Source organism: Taurulus bubalis, assembly GCF_910589615.1.
Source record: "Taurulus bubalis genome assembly, chromosome: 5".
Classification (NCBI taxonomy): Eukaryota; Metazoa; Chordata; class Actinopteri; order Perciformes; family Cottidae; genus Taurulus; species Taurulus bubalis.
This window is the reverse complement of record NC_136593.1, coordinates 22,300,625-22,322,932: the sequence shown is the minus strand read 5'-3', so window position 1 is coordinate 22,322,932 and position 22,308 is coordinate 22,300,625. Positions and strand designations below refer to the sequence as shown.

Below are 22,308 nucleotides of genomic sequence, written 5' to 3'. Positions count from 1 at the left end.
TGCGTAGATGACAGTGACGACGAGAAGGAAGTGAGTCGAAAGCGCACAGTGCGCCAGGCGGCCTCCAAGGCCGTGTCCAAACAGAGAGAGATCCTGTTGGGAGACGCAGGCAGCGAGGACGAGGAGAAGGAAGACCAAGAGGAGCCCTATTTGGACCGTATGTACAACTGTACTGTAGCGGCGTTAGTACATGTTGATGCACTTGTGTATCGTGATCCTGTATCGCTTCTCCAAAGCGCCATCATTTTGAATGAATAGTTGACATGCAAAGGATCGGATCAGCACAAAAGAAAAAAGGCAGCCAATCTAGCTTTTTGGGATTGGTCAACTTTTGATCAGGTTTATTCCTGTCAATATACAGTCTTTTGGTTGCATTAGTTAGCCTGGCAGCTGTGACGAACACATCCTCATGTGTCTTTTTGTGTGTGTTTAGCCGACGAGTCCGGCAGCGATGAGGACTTCATGGTGGAGGATGATGACGACAGTGACTACGGCCGCTCCAAGAAGAGGGGCAAGAAGGTGATCCGGCGGGGACGGCCGGACAAGAAGGAGAAGAAAAGCCCCAAACCCCGACTAAAGGCTACAGGTGAGCGGTCCAGTCGGGCTTCAAGGAGAACTCTGCATGCGTTCATCGACTTTTTGATGACTTTGATGAATTCATAGTCTTAGTTGTTCTGAATCATGACCTCAAGCAACTGATCAGGTAGTTTGTAAAAACAATCTATACTCTGGTTGGTGGACCAACGTGCTCCCCCAGAAGGGTTTCTACATTTGAAAGTGAAATGCATCGATCGGGTGCTCTTTGAGAGGCGAGATCTCACAGGGAACAATGTACCTTTTACTTCACCACATGTATCTGACAATATTAGTGACTAGTTGGGCTGTTTTGTAGATTCAGATTTTTAATACAAAATAGAAATTAACTCAATCTATGAGTTATTCATAAATCTTATATAGCCTAATTAAAATAGTTTTAATTAGCTCCACCTTTACCAGCTGAAATATTAAAGTGATGAACATTCATATATATTTGAAATTAGTATACTTTTAGGCACGTTTTGTATATTATGCTATTACAAAAGTACTTTTACTCAAGTTACATTTTGATTGCTGGACTTTCACTAGTAAGAGTATTTTACACTGTTTTGTTCATAAACAGTTTGAATATTCTGTTCTACGATGTAAATAAGTCGGTAAATATTGTGCACAGGCCCCAGAACCGAGAGGTACAGCCAATGAGAACACGGGTCAGGGGGAACTTTGGGGCTCATCCATAAACGGAGGAATTTGACAGTGACGTCTGAATTTAGAGCATTTTATTTTCCAAACGAATGGAATGTTTTGTTTGATTACTCTATTGAAGCATTTGTCACATCAAATGTATTCGTAGGCATTCCACCTGTGTGATGCATTCTCCTTTTTGAATTGCTGAAATTGTATTGAGCCACCTCCGTAGTTTTCTCACGACAAAATGATCTTCAATTATAAAAAACACAGAATTTGTAGCGGGGGAGTCGGATAAAACCAAATGTGCTCAAGAACCGGTTTGTCTCTTTGCTCCCCAGTGACCCCCAGCCCGATGAAAGGAAAGGGGAAGGGCCGCCCCAGCACCAAGGCCCCGGAGAAGAGCTCACCCAAAGAAGAAGAAGAGGAGGACCCCGAGAGTCCCCTTGAGGAAGAGGAGGAGGAGGAGGTCGAGAAGAAAGAGTCCTCCCCTGCCCCCAAGACGAAGAAGGAGGCCAAGGGAGGAGACGAGGAAGAGGAGGACGAAGAGGAGGAGGACGGCTCAGAAGAAGAGGCGCCCTCTGGAGAAGACTAGAAGATGGTACCCGCTGAAGCCCATCCTCCCATGTCTCTTTCTCTGTCTCTTCTCACAAGTTTTTTTTTTTTTTTGTTGTTCTGCGTTTAGAATCGTTTTGTTTTCGTCTCCTGGTGGCCTGGCTCAATGGTTTGGACTTGGTGTGCTTTTTTTTTTGTGCTCCCCCCCCCCCCTCCCCTCCAACCAAGACATTGTGCTGATTCTCATGCAGCGTCTGTAAGGATTCACAGCCCTCCTGTCATTATCACTTACATTCTGCATTCTAGTGTCAAAGTGTCTTGCCTTTTCCCTGAGCTCAGTGCTAGTGGGCATCCGTCCCGAGTGAACAAAACCACTCCCCCCCCCCCCCCCCCCCCCAGTGATCTGACATGACTGGCAACGCGCGCTGTCCAGTTTACTTTACCGATATGTGCGACTACTGGGAGTATTGTCCGGGGCTTCTCAGTATCGGGTTGCTGAAGCGCCGTATTTACAAAGCAACGCTTAAGTCAACACACACGGGGCTACAAGCCTTCCCCCTCTCTTTGGTCCATGAGCTTTTAAACTAGGAGCATGTTTTAACCGGGCAGCGTTAGCTAGGCAGTTCTTCTGAAAACCCCTGTCCTGTCAGTTGAAGCAGCTTTTCCCTTTCTAATTGTTATTATTAGGTCACCCTGTTGGTTTCAGACCGTATTGGTGCTGAACTCCTGCTGCTGCTTCGTAGATCAGTTCAAACCGTTAAAAGGTGCGCTATGTGGACTGGCGGAGTGGCGCGTCGCCGCTGAGTGTTCGCCACACGCCGGACTGCCACTATCGCACGTTCCAAGCCGGCGTGTGTGTGTTTTTATGTACTTGTTTGAATTTGTATGCTTGTAAGAGGGTCTGGCTTTATTTTTCTCTCTCAGCTCGTCTGCTGCCTATGTTAAAGGGTTTTGGTTGTTGGATGTCGGGCTTTCTTAACGATGCGCCATTGCTACGTGATGCAAACCCCGCCCCCTTTCAGATCACATGATCCCCCTGCCTCCCTGCATGGCCATAGCATCTTCTCAGCATTCAACCCCTTGTGCCAGGCACCCCTAAATCTGTTTTGTTTTTATTTTTATTGTTAAGAAATGCAAGAAGAGATGTTTCTTTTCTTTTTAGTTAAAAAAAAAAAGAATGTTTTTTTCTTCTGTCGGTTCATTGTTTTAATTCTCTATTCAGATTTTTTTTGTAATGTTTGTTTTTTAAGAAAAGAAATAAAATGTATCTTGATTTTAAAGAAAAAAAGTTGACCCTATCCAATCTGTTCTGCCCTGGTCGGGCCGGCCCTCCCTCCTGATTTACCTCTGTTCTCTCACTCTTCTCCCGTCCCACCAGCATAACGGTTCCTTTTTTCATTTACTCACTCATTTAGTAGCGGATCCATTTTTCAAATGAAACAGTACTGAGACTCAGAAGATTAAAAATAAAGTGGGCCGCTCAGTATATATATCCGGTATTTGTTTGTCTATTAATGCCTTAATTTTCATTGAATTCCGTTTTCAGTCGTGGCTCTGATCTTGTTGGAGGCCTGAGAATGTAATCTGTCCTTGTGTTTTAGGTCTTTGCTCCGAGCGGCAAATTAGGCTGAGAACCAGTCAGCGACTCCTCTGATAAACAGACCGTCCAAAGCCATAAACGATCTTAAAACTAGTGACTCGGTGATCAGGTGCAGAACTTGTGAGATTGTCCTTTTTTTTTTTTCTTTATTGATAAAGTGCTTTGATGTCAAATTAGTTTTTAAAAAGATAAGAAAAAACGACTATTGTGACCGTGGGAACGTAATAAATGCGTTCAGCGTCAGTCAGTAGGAATTCTGATCGATCCCACGGCTGCAATACTAATGAGTCCTGGGATCAGAAGCACATTCAATTCTTTTACAACTGTCCTTAGCCGCTTAGTGTGTTTTTCTACTTCCAGGTCCTGAATTGGCACCAAATCCTTAATGTCATTTTAAGACGATTGGATATAAATAAGGGCAAAAAGTTGTTTCTACCAATCTAAAGCTGTGTTCGCAGTAGGATCAGATGCTGCCCTGTGGTCGGCAGCGCTGAGGGCTTGAAGAGAAGTTCCTCTCCATCATCCTCAGGAGGCACACGGCATAAGGCTGTGAATTTCTCCTCTTCATCCATTCAAAGATTTCTTCTGTTGTACTGTTTTTGATGTTCCTTTTTCTACCTTCAGTTGTAGTGGCAATGTTGATGTAAGCCACGTTGTTATTCCTACAGGAGACCACGAGGAGAAGCTTTTGTCAGTAGTGTGGAACGGGAACGCTGAACTTGAATCTTTTGCATGCTGTGGGGGAAAAGTGGTATTGGCAATATTGTGGTCTGACAAAAAAAGAAAGAAAAACGAGTATTAACAACGACAATGTTGGTAATGTTTTGGTTTCCCAGCTTCTAATAAAGGCAACCTACTTTTTATACGGATTTAACTACTTGTTTTGTGACATTGAGCTCTGTGGAATGTGGCTTTGCTTTTTATAGTGATCTGCAGTATTCCGTGTCTGCCACCCAGTGGCGCTGTTTTCTGATCTGCTGAACAGACTGCTGACATGCTCCATGATCCATAAGAGGAATGTTTTTGTGGCCATCGTAATGATCGTTTTGGTGAATTTTATTTTACAACCAACGGACTGACAAATCTGCCGACGCCCTCATCAGAGCACGTCAGCAAGAGACTAAATTAAATAAGTAAAGGAACGATACGATGAAGAGAGACTAATAGAAAAGTACAAATAAGTGTTCAAATAACAGCTAAATTTAAAGGGAACACAGTCAGACTGCATCTGTGGAAGAAGTTGTATAAAGCCATTGGTGTCTTGGAGCTTGGTGCCAACGTTCACCAAGCGATGTCGTTGGGCCAGAGGAAATGAAGAAACATCTGGAGGTGTGGAGTTAGAAAGAAGTGAGCTCACTAGACCTCTGCAGCCATTCCTCATCTTTGCCTAAAGCTCCAGGCTACATTAGCCACTGTTAGCCACAGAATCACAGACCAAACTTGTCAGTGATCAAGTTGCATTGTGGGCAATGTATGCACCAGGTGTCATCAAGGATGAAAGTTCCTGCTTAATAAAATTTTAAAAAAAGATGCCTCTGGTTCTGTATCAATTTTCATCCTTTTGTTTTTACTGTTCATGAGTCACTCAATGTTTCCGGGATGCAATGCTACATGCACCGAAGACACGGGTTCGGGAAAAAAAAATTCAACCCGGAAGGAGTCTGACTTGGCCACTCGAAGTCCGACCCCTAAACAAATATCATAGTGTAGTATGTTGAAGAAAAGCCAGGGTATAGTATATTTATAGTTTTTTTTATGATAAAAAAATCATGCGTCATTATAAAGTCATAATATAACTAACTTTTCCCAAAATGTTACAGAACAGTACATTTAAAACAGTAATTAAAAGTCATAAATAGTCTTAGTACACGTACACAAAGTTTGAAATAACCCATGGTACGTTCAAAAGTCATAACATGTAAAATGTGTTTAAGTATAGTTTAATAATACGAAAAAAGTCATACAAATCTCATCAAAGAAGTTGTAATGTTGGTTGTTTTAAAACCATAAAAAAGAAATCGATACAAAAAATATTTTTGATTTTTATTTTGGAAAAAGTTAAAAGAATCTAGTTAGATTATGCCATGATAAAAGATACAACATAGTTTTAGTATACCCAGTATTTAGTAAGTCATATTTAGATATTTCTAAATGTTTGTGTAGTATGCAAAAAGGCATTTTGTAGAATGTACTTCTAAGTAAATAAGTCATAAAAGCCACAGCATAGAATATAAAAAAGTCATACATTAAATAGTATGATATGCCCTGAAGAAATGTGGTATGTAATCTTATATGATTTAGAAAAAGAAAGTCAGAAAATACCCACAGAATAGCATTTCAATACAACTCAAAAACAATGACTATAGTATGTCACAAAAAGGTATAATAGCCACGGTATAGTATATCAAAAGGTCATAATGTAGATGTATATGTATTGGTAGCCATGGTTTTGCATGTTGATGTAGTACTCCAATAGTCTGCAGTGTACTGTGTTTCTTGCATGGTCTTTGGTTTGTCCACGCTCAGGGAGAAGGGTGTTGACCTGTTGCTATTAGAGTTGACCTCTTTCTGCTTGTAGTTTCAAATAATTTCTACAATGAACAAAGTTAACAGTACTTTTCATTTCCCCGTGGACACTTCAGCTGGACCAACACACCGCGGGCCTGACGCGGTGGAACGAGCTTAATATCGTTAAGGTTTCATTTCCAAAGCGATGTGTCATCTGATTGTCTCTTCTGATCTGCTTTTATTTATTATTTATTAGGCCACCGACCAAACTATTACGAAGGAATATTAGCTACCGGAGCACCTGTGACCTGATCGAAATGCAGCAAAAAACTTAAGCAAAAAGTCAAAAGTCAAGACATTTACAACAAAAAAAAAACTTAAAAATTACTAGTTACAGGTTACCGGGAGTCGGGCTATCAAAAGCAAAATTAACCAAAACTGATGACTTAAATTGAATTACAGTTAAGACCTTTTCAGGCGACAAAATGACTGGCAATGATTCTGTTGAAGGATTGGGTTATGTAAAGTACGAGTTCTTCTCTTTGCTTTTCTAAGAACTTTTCATTCTAAGTTCTTTCATTTTCTCTTCATGCATTATAAATTGTTTTAAGTAAAATGATCTTTTATCACGATGCATTATACTAATTGTTTTGAGTGAAATAGTATTCTATCACGCTGCATTATAACTAAATTGCTTTAAGTGAAGTAGTCTTATATCACAATGCATTATAAATTGTTTTAAGTAAAATGATCTTTTATCACGATGCATTATAAATTACACGGCTGGCATAAGGAGTAGGCGCTCCCCCTAAGTTCTGACCAGGTTAAGGCCGGTACCGTTACAATTCAATGGAGAACTTTGGTCTGTTTGGTAACAAAAGTTACCGAAGTTTTCTGCTCCAGCTTGGCGTTCCTGGCCTTCTCCTCCTTCTCCATCACCACGGCACTCTGGAGGAAACATAGGGGAAAAAAGTGGTATCAAACCTAGCTTCAAAAGGTCAGGATTGCAGTTTGGTCTGCAGCTGTGGTTCATAAGGCGAAAAGAGTTCCCTTTTTGGGCCAGCGTCGACCACACGATTCTGAGAGGAGAGACGGTCAAATGAGACACACACACTTCACTGGCGTCGTACCTTTGAGGGTGAGCATGTAATGGGACTTACAGAAGCTAGTGGGACTTATACGCATATGAACTTAATATGGTGTCAGTAAGATCTTGCACTAACAGTCCTACACAAGACACACAGGAAGAGACCAGTCAAAACTCGAAATTACTCAGAATTCACAAAAAAGAGAAAAGAGCAAACACTCATCATGCAGCAGGCAACAGCACGCATCCCCAGGATCCACACTTTTTTTCTGACCTTTGAGGATTCTCTGCCTTCTTCTCCAGGTCACCCAAGCGAACCGCCCAGAACCTCTGGTTCTGAATGAAGCAAATGCATAAATGCTTTAAACTTTTATTATTTCTAAAGGCCAGCAGGAGGCGACTCCTCTGGTTGCAAAAAGAAGTCTGGTTGTATAGAAATGAGAAAATGACTCTACTTCTCTCTTGATTTATTCCCTCAGTAAACATTGTAAACATGAGTTTATGTTCTCAATCTCTACTTTCAAGTCATCTTCAATACAGCATGATGTACATTTAGTAAATGATGGTGCATTAGGACCATAAATCAGGGTATGCTTTCGGGCGGGGCTACCTTGTGGCGGGCCGTGGATTTTCTAACTGGGCCTGCAGTGGATCAGCTGTTCGCGATCCCTCCACAAAGCTAACAGCGAGCTAGCAGACCTGCTTTCCATTTTCCATCGTGCCTCGGGTGGCCATGCAGGGTGAGATGCACCGTTGGGCTGGGAGGACAGGAGGTCCAAATGTTATACAGAACTGCCCACAGGAAAAGTATGCTGCTGCTGCTTCTTCTCCTGAAGTTTAATGGTGGACCGCAACCAACTTGACTAGGTGCATACCGCCACCTAGTGTACCGGAGTGTTAGAGCCCATCTAGCTGGCTGTCACCATGTAATTTAACCGGCTTCTCTACCATGGAGAGAAACAGAGGTGATGCGCTGGTGCCAAGCTGCACCACCAGCGCGCTGGCCAGAAGCAGACAGACAGGCAGGAGGAACATACAAGACAGGAGCTGTACAATCGATCCCCGGCTCCGCTAGCCCATGTCGATGTGTCCTTGAGCAAGACACTTAATCCTAAATTGCTCCCGTAGCTGCGCCTACGGTGTATGAATGTTAGATAGTCCTGATGTGCAACCTTGCATGGCACCTCCTCTCATCAGTGGGTGAATGACTCCTATGTAAAGTGTCTTTGAGTATTCAGAAAAGTACTGTATAAAATCAAAGTATTATTAGTGGTCTGTCTGGGGGTCTTTTTACACCCACTGGGAGTCTTAAAGATGAACATTTTCAAATCATAAAAGACATTACAGATTACAAACGAATGCGCGTGGCCAGTGTGAGTCTCTTCCTGCAGAGTGAGGTATCGGTGCTGTGCGCCGGGCTGACGGACTCCCTCTGCTGGGAGCCAGGGTGGTGTATGTCAGCGGCTCTGTTACCACCACCGTACTGAGGCGGCTGTGACAGGATACACACTCTCCATCCTTTAGATCCCGCCATACTCCGTGCTGCGTCTGTATCACTCAGACAGACAGGTATCACTTCAATAAAATGCAGAAACCACTTCTATGCAAACATGCAGGGAATAGGGAAGCCAGCTGCATCCATATTTCCAACCTTTCGATTGTAATACACTTTCATATGATGAAATCTAAATGTAAAATATCCTTTCTGTCCATTTTAGTGCTTGTCTCCCTTTCGTTAATCCTTCATCGTTCTCTCTTCAAGGCTTTTTTCACTTCGTCCAAGCACAGAAAAGAGCAGCTTAGAGTCCACACAGGTGGAGACACCCCAGGGGGTACGCAAGATTTGTTTTAAACCCATTTAAAATGAGCATCCATTAAAAACTGTTATTTAATACATATTTAATAAGATATAAGTGCATGTTCATAAACTGATAACTGTATATATTCTATATTAAATCAGACACTGATGGCACAGCGCTGTGTATTACATCTTTATTTCAACCAAAAATGCTTTGCGCTGGTTAAGGGGTACTTGGCTGAAAACATATTTTGCAGACGGTACATCACTGAGAACCACTGTGCTAGAACATCAGCAGTAAAATCATTAACAATACATCAGTTATTTTGGTGCAAGACAGTGTCTAGTTTCAATTATGATAATTTGAGACACATTTTTATAACTGAATGAAACTCTTATTTGTATTATATTATATATATTGTATGTGTACATATGATTGTATTTTCATTTTTACCAGCCTTTCTTTTATTCATTTATTTATCCCTCCTTCTGGCACGTACCTCCACATTTCTCTGATCAATTAGACCTTTAAACACACACAAATTGCCAAAGATTGCCATTCGAAAAAGTAATTCTGTATTTCCTGCAGGTGTTGCTGGCAATGCTCAATAGTGCACCACTAAGAGTGTGAGGGCTTGCATGGCCTCCGCCTGCTGCCTCAGCCTACAGCCACGCTGACCTCCAACACTGCCCAGTCTGTCCATCATCAACAACACCAGCAGAGGAAATATGTATAAATATACACTAGCACATACCCTCTGGGGCTGAACTAGTTACAGTTACTCCCTTCTTCTTCCTCTCAGGGAATTATTCGGGCAAAGGTCAAGACAGGATGCCACAGTTTAAGGCACAGCAATGAGATGCAGATGAATGCGCCGCCTTCGTCGCAGTCCAAACTATTTATTGCGGGTAAGCCATGTTTATGTATGAAGTGAGTTTTTTTTCTTTCTATTCTTGCATGATAGGGAGCAATATCCTGCTGTGTCCTGTTGCTAAGAAACCACACTGGAGTCTTGACACTCCTTCTGTGGTGCATTATGCTGATAGTCCTCTCACCCGTATGCTCACTTTGGCGTCCATGTAGGAACAGTTGGATCAACTGTAACTGAATGACACTTATCACCCGATAAAAGTCAACCTTCGGGGGAAAAAGACAACTTTCCAGCCGGGTGTCCCACCTGTTTGGTGTTCTACTGGTTATTCTATTACTTGTATGTAGGTCAATGACTAAGATATCCTTTAAAAATAATCTCTCTAGACCTTCACCTATATTAATGTGCCACCTCTGGCACTACTCGACTTGCCGGATCGTCTTCCGCGGCAACACTATCTCACTCGTCGAATGAGGCGTCTTGTTCAGCTTTAAGCTACGGCGCTCTATGTGACCCTCTAGCGTCAGTTTGGGCACGTGTCAATTATTTAGTTTGTTACATAAATACGTTGTCTTTTTTAAAGAAACCTCTGTGTTCACAGGAAACACAAATACGTGGTTTAGGTGTTGGAATAAATTGTGATTGTACAATCAACATTTTTTTGTACTTACCGTTTGAAGTAATATAATAACAAAACATAGTCCCGTTGATTTGACGTGAGTTAAAATAAGTCAACCTTGATATTTGATTTCACACTGCACACGATTATCGGTCTCCTGGGTGATGATCCTAAATATTAATATCACCTCACCTGAATCATAGTTATCCCAGCGGCTGCCGAGCTGTACATGCGGTGCCATGAGGCATACATCTATTCAGTGGATATGTCTGTCACGAGTACTTACAATGACACATAACATCGTTTTGTAATACACTACAATAAAAATCACTTTTTTCTTTATTCCTCAAATTTATTTATGGAATAGCCAAGTTAAAAGGAATAATAATGGTTATGAATTAAAAGTGTATATAGTTTAGGATGACTGAAACATTTTATGCATGCAGGATTTTTGAATTAATTTCCCATCTCCTGTTGGCGTTAAGGTTTACTGTTTGGAGTGGCTCTGCTGAACCACCAGAGGGCCCCTTTGTACAACGGGTCAGCAGCGCCTCTGTACTTTATAAAGTTCATAGTGGTTGTACGGATAACAGAGGTTCTCCCAAAAGAAGGAGACCAGTAAAGATCTTGTTTGCTTGGGGCAGTCATGCAAATGTCCCCCTAATAAATGTCCCCCTAAATGTGGCAAATATGTTTTACTGCTGCTTTCTCCACCGCGTCAGACGGCAGCTTTCATAGTGTCCATGTCCTGTACTTTGAGGAGATTGTCGGCTGTAACACATTTCTTTGGACTTTTTACTAAACTGTTCACCTTCTTGTTGATTATTTTCTACTCTGTGTCCCAGCAATAGAGACTCATGTTGCACTTTTCTTAAATCGCAAAACATTTATCTCTAATAATATTATCTGTTTCTAAAAGGTAATTGGCATAAGCCTGGAGAATATTGATTACATTACTTGTTCCAGGCAATACACAATCGCAAGCTTTCATATCCAGACATAACTTGTCCCAACATGAATTACCGTGACGCTGTTTTTCCTGTTATTGTTAAAAAAATAAATTTTAAAAAAGCAGGGCGTTCAGTGGCCTTCGCCCAACTTTGCCTATCAAAGAAGCCCATTGCAAGGGACATCTCAGATGTGAGATAAGTAACTCATAACCTGGAACACAGGACTGAGAAACCAATCACGCAAGACAGATGTCTTCCTTTAGTTTCTAAATATGTTTCCACCTTTACAATAAACTATGTTGCATTTCATCAAAAAAACACAGGCCTGTAGCGCAAATGCCTGTAAAGTGAATACAAATGTATTCAAAGGACCAATCCACAATCCTGGGACTGCTCTTCTTTTCTGTGAATGATACGAACGTACCAAAAAAAAAGATTCTTGTGCGAGTTGTAGTGACATTTGATAGTCGAACTGAAGAAGCACAAAATAGCCGCAGGATGAACTTCAATGGACTGGTCCCGCTGGACGTTTGCCTCAGGGCCACGTACAGCAGCTTTAGCCATTGATGCTCCACGGCAAAGATCAAGGCAACTCGCTCTCTATCAAACAGCGATCATGTCTACAGCAGTTTACAGGTAAAGGGCGTTGACGCGATTAACCAGCGTATAGCAGCGCGTCGATGCATGATCCATTGCTATCATATTTTACTGGATGGGCTGGACCGCTTGCTTCTTAGTAGTAGAGTAGAGTGAGACGGATTAGAAATGCAAGGGCCGCCTTGTTATCTGTGTTGGAGTTCCTAGTAACAGAAGTCCAAGCGTGACTTGTTTTCACTACTTAATGAGAGTAACACTGGACTGTGCGGAACATGTTGTGGTTATATACGTCATTCACTTGATGAGCGGAGAAAAGATGAAAATGAGTAAACATGAAGAACACACTTTACCACAACACTCTCTCTCTTTTGCATACTTGAATACTAATTTCGTTACTTTTGTCAAAAAAAAATCTACATCCCATCCTTGGGACACTTTCTGAAGGACACACACACACACACACACACACACACACACACACACACACACACACACACACACACACACACACACACACACACACAGTAGTTTGTAAAGCATATGTATGTTTGGAGGAGCATTTGGAGGGGTTCAGCCCTGAACTGGGAATCAGTCATTCTAAGTATTTCTGAGCATGCCTACCCAGAGTGCAAATGTATAACGGAAGTTGAAACATTAAAGTCTAGTTTCGTCAGCATGTGTCAGAGCTCCGCCCCTTTCTTCCCAGGAACAACAACTGCAGGTCTGCAGGGAGAAAAGCCCTGACGCTGCTAGAAAAGGGGGAAATCTGTTGCATTACATGGTGTTTCCATTATTGTTGTCCACCCTCGTTTTAAAGCGATCCCCTCCGTCGACACATGGCAGTCAGAATTTATCGAGCGGCAACCAATCGGAGCGCCTCTATTAGGGCGAGCCTCCGCCGCGCGCGGCCAATCGGACGCGCGGAACAGGACCCGTGCCTCCGAGCTGTGCAGCAATGCCGTCACGTGACGCTGGGAAAGAAGAGGAATGCCAACATGGACCCGTGGCAAGGACGGGATGTGAGCGTGCTACGACAATAACACGACGGAGGAAAAAAAAACAAAAAGAGGAAAGAAAGCAGGAAATATAGATATATGTATTCATAAAGAGCCCGTCGACGGAGCTGCTTTCTCTCCGACCGAGCCTCTCCCGAACTACACACGGTAGGTCGAGCCAAATGTTCGGGCTGCTGCTGCTGCTCGGGCACGGAGGAGTATAAATAGAACATTTCCTTTTTGTGTGTGTGTGTGTGCGTGTGTGTGTGTGTGTGAGACCCAGCCGAACTTGAGACTCGTGTCTTCCTATGCGGGCGCAGATGCGTTCAAGGCGGATCACTTCGTGTCGTCGTTTATTTTTTCTCTCCACTTCCGAGCCCGATCAGCTCCGAGGGCTCGTGTTCCTCGGCGCCGCTCGAGCTCCGTGGGGCGCGTCCGTGTGGGCCGTGTTTACCCTGCGCGCGGCCAGGCGCACGAGGCCCTGCTGCTCCATGTGCCCGACGCTCTGACAGCAGCAACAAACCTCCTTTTGCACATTAGCAAGCGAGGACTTCCTCAGGGTGTCAGACCTGTGTGGACAAGTTTTTTTACAATTTTTTTTATTTGAGGTCACGCTGCCCCAGGGGTCAACCAACTTTAAATACGCTTAGACATTTAAATATACTTTAATTATAATTTAATTCCAATAACTTTTTAATCTTATTTTTGTCTTACCACTGCCTCACTTTGTAGCTACATGTGTATATTTAGTTTGATAACCACTGGCACTAAATGGTACCAGAGCACTGTGGTCGTCCCGTAAACACAAGGTAGCCGGTTTGATCCCCATCTCCTCATAGTTGCATGTCGATGTGTTGAGCAATACACTGAACCCCTAGTTGCTCCCTGGCGCCTCACAGGGCAGCACACTGCTCCTCAATAATTAAGTTTGATAACCACTGGCACTAAATAGTACCAGAGCAGTGGGAGAAGATTGGGCAACTGGCCCAGGACCCCAGCCTCTCAGGGCCACACAAGCCCTGGTCCTCTATATGTCAATTGGTTTTGGATTAATCGCAAACTTGTTAAAGATATATGCACCAGTAAAGTACACTACTGACTCTAGGCTTTGATGAACATATATATATATTCAAATATACAACCAATACAACCAATGTCAAAATATAGTTTTAGAACCGAAAATGTTTTAGTTTATATTCTGCCAACATTTTTATTTTCAAAGGAAGTTGTATTTGATCAAATTACCACAAAACTAAATGCAAATAGTTAAAGGTTTTTGTTTCATTGTGACATGACGACACATTGTACATGACTATTTTGTATGCGATTGCCAACATTTGCTATATTACAATGTATTATTATTGTGTTGTGTCTGTATTGTTACATTTTTTTATTGTTACATTATCAGTATTGTGATTTCAACCACATCCCCCAGCCACTTCATGGTTAAAAAAAAAAGTTAATTTTGTGTCAAAGTGGAAAATTGTCTTTGGCCCGTCAAGTAAGTAAAACAGAATTAGGACAAAAAAACTATTCAAATTGGGTTCATTTTAAAATTTAGTGAACCATTGGTGGAGTAAGTTACTTCTTAAATACGTTCTTTACTGCCAGAGGTACCCTTAAAGTTTAAAGTCCAGTCATTGAGGTAAATGGCTGCACTCTCACTTTCTGCTGGGTAATTAAATCCAATCTCAATGTGGCCCTTGCAGGTTTTGTGTGTGATCCCGCCTCTGGATAGTGTTTCCTCAACACCCTCACCTCTGCATTCGGCCCAGATCAATGGTGTCTTTCGGCAGCAGACCGCTGAGCTTGGAGAATGACCTGTTCAGGGACAGCAGCAGCCTGTTCTCCCTCGGCCTGGGAGACGGGGCCAGCAGCGAGGGGGGCAGCTCGGCCTCCTGCGACAGCCCCGAGGCCGTGGAGCTGAGGGCTTTGCACGGCTTCAGCCCTGGAGAGGACGAAGACGAGGAGGAGGAGGACGAAGACGACGAGGAGGGGCCGAGACTGCATATTTTTCTAGGGGCGGAGGAAGAAGAAGAGGAGCCAGCGAGCCAGGAGCCTAAGCTACCGGACTTCCCTTTCCAGCCCTCCTCTCCGTTCTCCCCAACCCTGGAGGACATCGATGAGTTCTTGAGGGAAAAGATGGAACTGGTCAAAGAGGAGCTACTGGCTCCGAAAGAGGAGTCCTGCCCTCTGCCGTGCAGCGGCTCCCCGTCCTCCGCTGCGCCCCCGGCTGCTTCCTCAGACACTTGTAGTGACCCCGGGACTTGTGCCTCTCCCTGCGCTTCAAACACCCCACAGAACGAGCAAAAGAGCCCAGACAGCCTTTCCCCCTCTGCCCGAGCTCACTCCTCCACCGTAACCCCGCCAATGCTCTTGGGTGGTCCGCTGGTCCTCCAGCTCCAGACCCTGCCTGTGGCCCAGCCGCCGACCCCGGCGGGCTCCCCACCCGGGGCCCAGAGTGGCATTTGGCTCACTCATCTGGTCATGGGGCTCCAGGGCGCAACCAGACAAAATCTCACCTTGCTGGCCCCGCATGGGCCCTCCGCTACCTTGTTGTCCCTACACAGCGGAGATGGCAAGTTGGCTGACCAGAAGTACGTGAAGATCGCCCCGCTGCCCATCACTATGAGGACTCTAGAGACCACGGGCGTGACTGGGATCGGGGGCCATGGCAACGGCCTGTTGAAGGCCGTGGGCCCCCGAGTGACCAGACTGCTGCACACGGAGAGGGTCCACAAGTGCTCCCACCCCGGCTGCGGGAAGATGTACACCAAAAGCAGCCACCTGAAAGCTCACTACCGCCGGCATACGGGAGAGAAACCTTACACGTGTAGCTGGCCCGAGTGCGGCTGGAGGTATGTGCACCGTACCAGGTTTAACAGTAAATACCAAGTTTTAGATTTAAGGAGTACACCATCTTTTGAGTTTCCCCCACTGGTTGATGCAAGAGGCTGCATGGGAGAAGCGGGTTTTTCAGGTACTAGTGAGATCGTGAAATTCGTTTCAGAAAGTCCAGTCGGAGTAGAGCTGTGAATATGAAGGGTTATCAGATACCGAAACTTGGTATTTTCCCCCCAATGCTAACAACGTTGGGCTGAACCCTTCCATTCCCAGTAAGTAGTCAAAACATAGAAGCCAAATGTTTCCCATCGTTGGCTCTTGTGCCCCATGCTAACACTATATGTCCGTATACATCATCCAAAGTTATGGCCTAAAAAAATAGGGCAGCAACAGATTTTTGATGAATGTCACTATTAGTAATAAGAACAACATTGCAAACTTAACTTTTTGAAGTGTACTGAATTTATATTCATTCCATTCATGGAACAGAAGATTAAAAAACCAGCGTTGGTGAAACCGGTAGGGCCATCACTAGTGGGGTAAAAGTTAGGATTCTAATAGTGGGAAAAAAATAAATGCCCCAACTACTTTTCCTTAGCCTTCACGGAAAATGCCAGTAGAAATATGTGAGGGAGAGTACATAAGGATTTAGGAGATTCCGACTGCATTACGGGTGTGTTTTTTTCTTTTCAAGAGGGACAGCTTAACTTTATTCGTTGTGGGGGGGGTGATATTGACGCCCCCGAATGGTGCGTCGCTTTAAACGTTCCTGCAGCAAGGAAGGGAACCCTATTCTAACGAAGATACACCGAGACCATCTGAAGTAAAAAAGACTATTCTACCTCAGTGTAGGCATCCTCAAAAAGTCTCCTATGTGTGTATCATTGAACCGGGGTTCAAAGCAGTATTCATTTGTAGGTCTAGAACCCCTAGCTATACCCTTGGAAACCAGATTAGCTCCCGCAGGTGTCAATATTCTTCTCATCGTTGATAGCCAAACTAGCTAGTGGGCTAGTGTGGCTATCTCTTCTTGTTCTTCTTGTCCTCACCCCACACTCCCCTGCTCTTGTGTCGCCAGGTTCTCCCGATCCGACGAGCTGTCCCGCCACCGGCGCTCCCACTCCGGCATCAAGCCCTACGCATGCTCTCTGTGCGAGAAGAAGTTTGCCCGCAGCGACCACCTATCCAAACACACGAAGGTCCACCGCAGCTCCAGGCCCAGCAGGATTATCAGAGCCACGGTTTGAGACTCCTGCAGCTGGCTCTTGACCACGCCATGTCCTACACGCTCCACCTGGGCCTGGCTTTGACCAAATGGGGGATGGGGGTCCGAGTCTCCCTCAGGACTTTTGGTGCTTTCACTAGAAGGACTTTCAGACGAATCTTGAGAGTTGGCGGCTTCTTCCACACACATCTCCCCCCGCCGTTTATCTTTCGCTGTTCCTTCCGAGCAGCGCGTCGCATACTGAGCAGCCACCTCAGGAAAAATCAGCTGAAAGGGGATTTCCTGGCCTTTGCGTGCGCACACACAGACACTCTTACCGTCTTACTGAGGCCCCTCTTGCAACCACTACTTGCACTACTGTTACCACGCTACCAGGTGCTGTTGGAAGTATGGTGGCATCCAGCAATAGGAGCGTCTCTAATTCTGTAAACCCGCCCTCCTTTCTACTTTTGTGATTGCCCTTCTTCCTCAAAGCCAAACTTCAGGGTCGACACGGAGCGAGCTTCCCAGTGTTTTTTTTGTATGTTATGAAATCACATGTATTTAATGTGTTCTAATCGTATGGGCGCCTTCCTTCACGTGGCAGAGCGTGACAGCCAATCGCTGTGAGTATGAAATTGTCATCAAAGCGGCGGAATCTCCTCTAAATACACATATTTCTGAGTTAACCGTTCACTCCGAACGAAAGGTGTGACTCGATGTTTCAGAGCAAATGCAGAGGCGTTGTTTTCTGTCGGAATGAAAATTGTGGTTCTGCTCACAATTTGGCCAAGCTGGGCAGGGGGGGGGGAACGTTCAACGTTCAACGTTATTATGCACCCGACCCGACCCAGGCCTTCGTTGCATTCGTCCAATCGGAATCCACCACGGTTTCTGACCCCTATGCCTTTTTTCACAGCCCCAGTACGCACTAATCTCTATTGATGCCTTTGTCCGTATCACAAAACCAACCTTACTTGATCCTGCTGTTTATCATATGACTGCTCTTATTTAACTGTGATTCCTAAACCGGGTGGGGGCCGCCAAACCAGAAAACCCGGTTCTGGCACCTTTTCGAGAGCTTGAAAACGACACCCACAGTGCGCAGCAGATTTATAAGCTCTTTTGTTGTCTGAATCATTGTGCAGCCGACTTCCATGGCCTAGAAAAGTACCCGGCCTATATGTTATACTTTGTCTCGACGGTGCAGATGTGATGTGAAAACACAATGCTCTTTCTCACTTACAGTAGCAGTTACTGTAAAATGTTGGCTATAGCAGCAAGAAAAGCTAATCGTTTTAAACAGCTGGGAAGGCAGCTAACATCTACTCAATCATCTGTAATAGCATAGTCATTATACTGTGTACTGGACATAAAGGACAAAGATACCATGTACAGCTTGTCGCTTTTATATAGATGTTTCTTCTTCGTTTTTTATCAGTGAGGACTTTTCAATCAGTGCATTAAGCTATTGAGTCGTGTTTCTGGAGGTATTCTTTTTTGTTTTGGTCCGATGTGAGTTTTGATTGTAGCGTGATCAATCTGTGGAATGTCAGACTGATTACGGTCTGGGATTTGAAATCCCACTCTACCCATTTAAACCATTAAGCTGAGTCTGCTGGTCTCAAGTGCACTTGCGTTAGTGGAAGGTGAGAAACAAGTAGTTGTGCTCTTATTGCTGTTCCATAAAATGTTTTGGAACTAGAAAATGCCAAAAAAAAAAAAACGTTCGAGGGAAAGTTGGTCAGTCGCTTGTTGATCTCAACAGATTGGTGATTGTTGACCTAGTGCTTCACACGTAAATGGAAGTGCGACGCCAGTAGACACATAACCATTTCGGCCACTGGCAACCTTAACTTAGCTCGAGCAACATCGGTTCTGTTTTTTGCATTGAACCCAAAAGTAGAGCACTTCTGCATGTAGCATACGGCAATCAGCCTCATATCTTTGTCTCTTCGTAATATGGATACGTTAGGTATTACTCTTTTTTTTGTAATGAAACAACAATAACCATGCTTAGCGATGTAGAAACCTGTTCAAAGCCGACAGACGGGCAGAAATGTTGATCTGTCTGAACCGGTAACTGTCTTTGTGTCTGAGCCTCCCCAGGCTGCTTCTACTGACCTACATCCAGAACTGTATTCCCTAATCATCATCCAATTCACTCTCTCTCTCTCTCTCTCTCTCTCTTCTGCTTCTCTCTCAGTTCTGCCTGTGTATGACACAGGCTGTTTTATGTTTGTTTTGTTTTTGGAATACCAGATATGCTATTTTCCTATTTGCAAAAATAAACAAAGCAAGAAAATGCTTCGCTTTGTTGTCATTGGTGGGATTCTCGCCGAAGAGAATGGTTACTCTGATTACGAGGGCAGAATGTGAGTTGGGTTCATTTTCCGGGTTTATACGCAAATGTGAGAAAGTGGAAAAGGTGTTTATATATTTAACACTCGCTGACATTTTACATAGTGCTATAATGACTTCATTGTGGGGAATGACATTTTAGACTTCTACCAGTAAAAGTACGGTCAACACGAGTTAGACTTCACCCAAGTGGCAGTAAGTAATGAAGCGCAAGTATTGAAAGTTGCACACGTCATCATCTGCACAATAACAATGGATGAAATGGCTCGGTGTATGTGAGGTTGCACGAAGCAAAAGGACCCAACCTCAAAGTCCCCCACGAGGCCTTAAGGGATGCAGCTGGTAAATGGTTGAGCGAGAGGTTTCAGGGGCTCAAAATGGTATGAATGCTGTGCTCCAAAAGAAAAAAAGTCAGATCATTTCCCCAAGAGCTGGTGGGGACCAAAATGGAGCTAAAAAGAGTGAAAATTGGACTTCAATTCACCAATGTTTATTTTTCAGAATGTTTAAGGGGCTTTGGAGCTTGAAAGAAATACCCGTAAACAATCAGGGTAGCACTTTATAATAACTACACACTATTTTGCATTAGTGAGTAAACACTTAATTCATCATTTATAAAGTATGAAAACCCAATCATGAAATGCATAATAGTCAAGCTTATTAATCAAGAATACAAAATGTATAACTGTGTTTATGAATTGCATACTAATGAGTGTTCATGTTGAAACAATGCTTTATAAATGGTGAATTAAGTGTTTACTCGTGCTTTACAACTGCTAAATAGTGTGTAGTTATTATAAAGTGCTACCACAATCAGTTAAACTCTTTCACATTACACAAATTCATTCATAAAAAATACTGAGTAGCGCAGGTCTAATATTTTAAAACTCTACAATAGATGAATTGGTATACAGTTAAATGCATCAGATATAATCCTGCCGTGTTAACACTGGCTTTCTTTTATTTTACTGTATATGGTAATATATTGTACTATATTACAGGCGAGACTTAAAGTAGTTTAAATGTGTTTTAAATGAACCAGAAACGTTGACTTTCATAGTGCGTGCCTCCTAACCTCATCCTCCGTACTCCAGCATTAAAAAAAAAAAGAAAGAAAAGTATTGTTTTGTTCTTGTGTAGCAAAGAGGGACTACAACTTGCATTCATTATTTTTTTTTGCAAAACTGTTGTAGAACTGGTTCGCTTTGCCGCCATGGCCGACAAAGTCCCCTGCCCGCCCTACTAACTCATCCATTGTTGGAATGACGCCAATCTGAATTACCTGCAGCGCTTAACGACAGCAGGAATTACAGCACACAGTGGGCGTCAGGATAACCACATCAAGGCCACTCAAGTGAGTCCCTGAATCACACACATACACACACACACGTACAAAAGAAAAAATGAAATGCTGCAGGCAGCTTTCAATCCTGTAACCACTTTCCAATACTGATCTGACTGCTGCAGTGCGGTGCAGTATCTCTCTGCTCGATACAGATGGCGAAGGGGAAGTTGGAGCTCAATCTGCACGCATATCAGGCTGGAATTTCTGGCTCTGGGTGCTTCCCAGTTGTGTTTAGCACCCGGAGGAAACTGGGGCCGGCTTCAAAGCAAAGAAATCTGCGTTTGCCTCCTTTCCTGCTACGCTCTCTCACACTGCCGCTAATCCGGGGCTTGAAGCGGTGTCAGAGAAGGCCTCTCGTCCGATTCATCCCGTGCTGTTTTGATTCTTATACTGTCATCGAGGCCGGCGTCTGAAGAGAAAGTGGGCCGGGTCAGGAGGGCAGAGGGAGAAGAAAAGGGGGTGGGTGGGGGGTTTCCTGTTAGAAATGAAACGTGGCCACAGGCTTGTAGTGTAATAACAGGAGCTGAGAACAGTTGTGACCAGAGGTTACTGCAGAACTGTACTGTCTTTACGAGAAGAACATTACTGCCTTTACAAATCGGTCCTTTGATCCTGGCAAGGACGTGTCCCTCCAACAGAACAGAGAGGGGCATTGTTATTTTATTCTAATGGGTTAGTTTAGAGCCCATCCTTCCCCAATTTGTTTGTAGTTATTTATGAAATGGTTTCTCCCTCCCTCTCTTCTTTTCTCTGGCCTAGTTGGAATCTAAACTGAATTAATTTAGGAATCCGAAAAGCAGCCAAAGAAAAGCTTAAAGCTGGATCCAATTTAAAAGAAACTGCTTGTAGTAATAAACCAACAGAGAATTACAGCCTAACTGCAGTTCCCCTTCAGCAGACGGACACAGTTAGCAGCTAACTGGTGAACATAGAGGAGCATTTAGCAGCCAAAGAGCTCAAACAGAGCTAAACACATTCATGTTGTTCTGCATCTTCAGAATGTGTGAATGGTAGCCAAACAAAAATACATTCATGTTGCTTTAAAGGGGACGTAGCATGATCATTTTGGGGTTCATGCTGTTTGGGTTTCTACTAGAACACATTGTTTTTCTCATATTGTCGGAATAAACCTGCATTCGGTCTGAAACGCTCTGTTTCGGCTCCTGTCTCTTGAAGACCCCCTCCCGAAAAAAAAAAACAGTCTGCTGTGAATGGCTTGCGTGAAAAATATGCTCCACCTTTGCAAAGGTAGGCCCGATCCCAAAGCCCCCCCTAAAGCCTTAAACCCTGAACCCGCAGGGACTTAACTGAGGTCGCCTTGTAAATGGTTGAGTGTGAGAGGCTGCAAATGCTTTAAACAGTGTAAACACGAATGGCACAGCACTTTGCTGCAACATATAACATTACCATGACAACATCACTTTATGTGTACATAAATCTGCTTTAAATGCTTCTCAGTTGTACCGTTGTTTCCTACTGATCCTGGTCTTATTATTCTATATATACATATATATATATATATATATATATATTGCAAGTCACCAAACATACTGAACTTCTATGGATTCTGTCTTTCATTTAATCTCTGGTATCAACAACATCACTTTATGTGTACATAAAGTGATGTTGTAAGTGATTGTAAGTATATATTTTATACTTTTTAATCACTAATTTGAACGTCTCACAGGTCATTGTCAAATAATTTACACGTTATTGTCAGAAAGACAAAATTAAATGTTGGATGAATAA

The 22,308-nt window shown here is 43.5% G+C and overlaps 2 protein-coding genes across 2 annotated transcripts in view; both read left to right on the top strand.

Annotated features, from left to right (window-relative positions):
• Window positions 1-1,819, top strand: part of nucks1a (nuclear casein kinase and cyclin-dependent kinase substrate 1a) — a gene marked incomplete at both ends in the record, with an annotated part of 50,446 nt that extends 48,627 nt beyond the window's left edge. Inside the window, 3 exons of the mRNA XM_079218788.1 lie at window positions 8-157; window positions 434-586; window positions 1,566-1,819. Coding sequence (XP_079074914.1) covers window positions 8-157; window positions 434-586; window positions 1,566-1,819 — 557 coding nt within the window. The remainder of the gene's footprint in view (window positions 1-7; window positions 158-433; window positions 587-1,565) is intronic.
• A 12,765-nt stretch (window positions 1,820-14,584) lies between these two features.
• Window positions 14,585-16,896, top strand: LOC306736927 (Krueppel-like factor 15; the record flags this gene model as incomplete). Its single annotated transcript, XM_079218617.1, has 2 exons — window positions 14,585-15,663; window positions 16,728-16,896. The coding sequence occupies 2 exons, from the start codon at window positions 14,585-14,587 to the stop codon at window positions 16,894-16,896; spliced, it is 1,248 nt and encodes a 415-aa protein (XP_079074743.1).
• Between the last annotated feature and the right edge of the window lie 5,412 nt (window positions 16,897-22,308).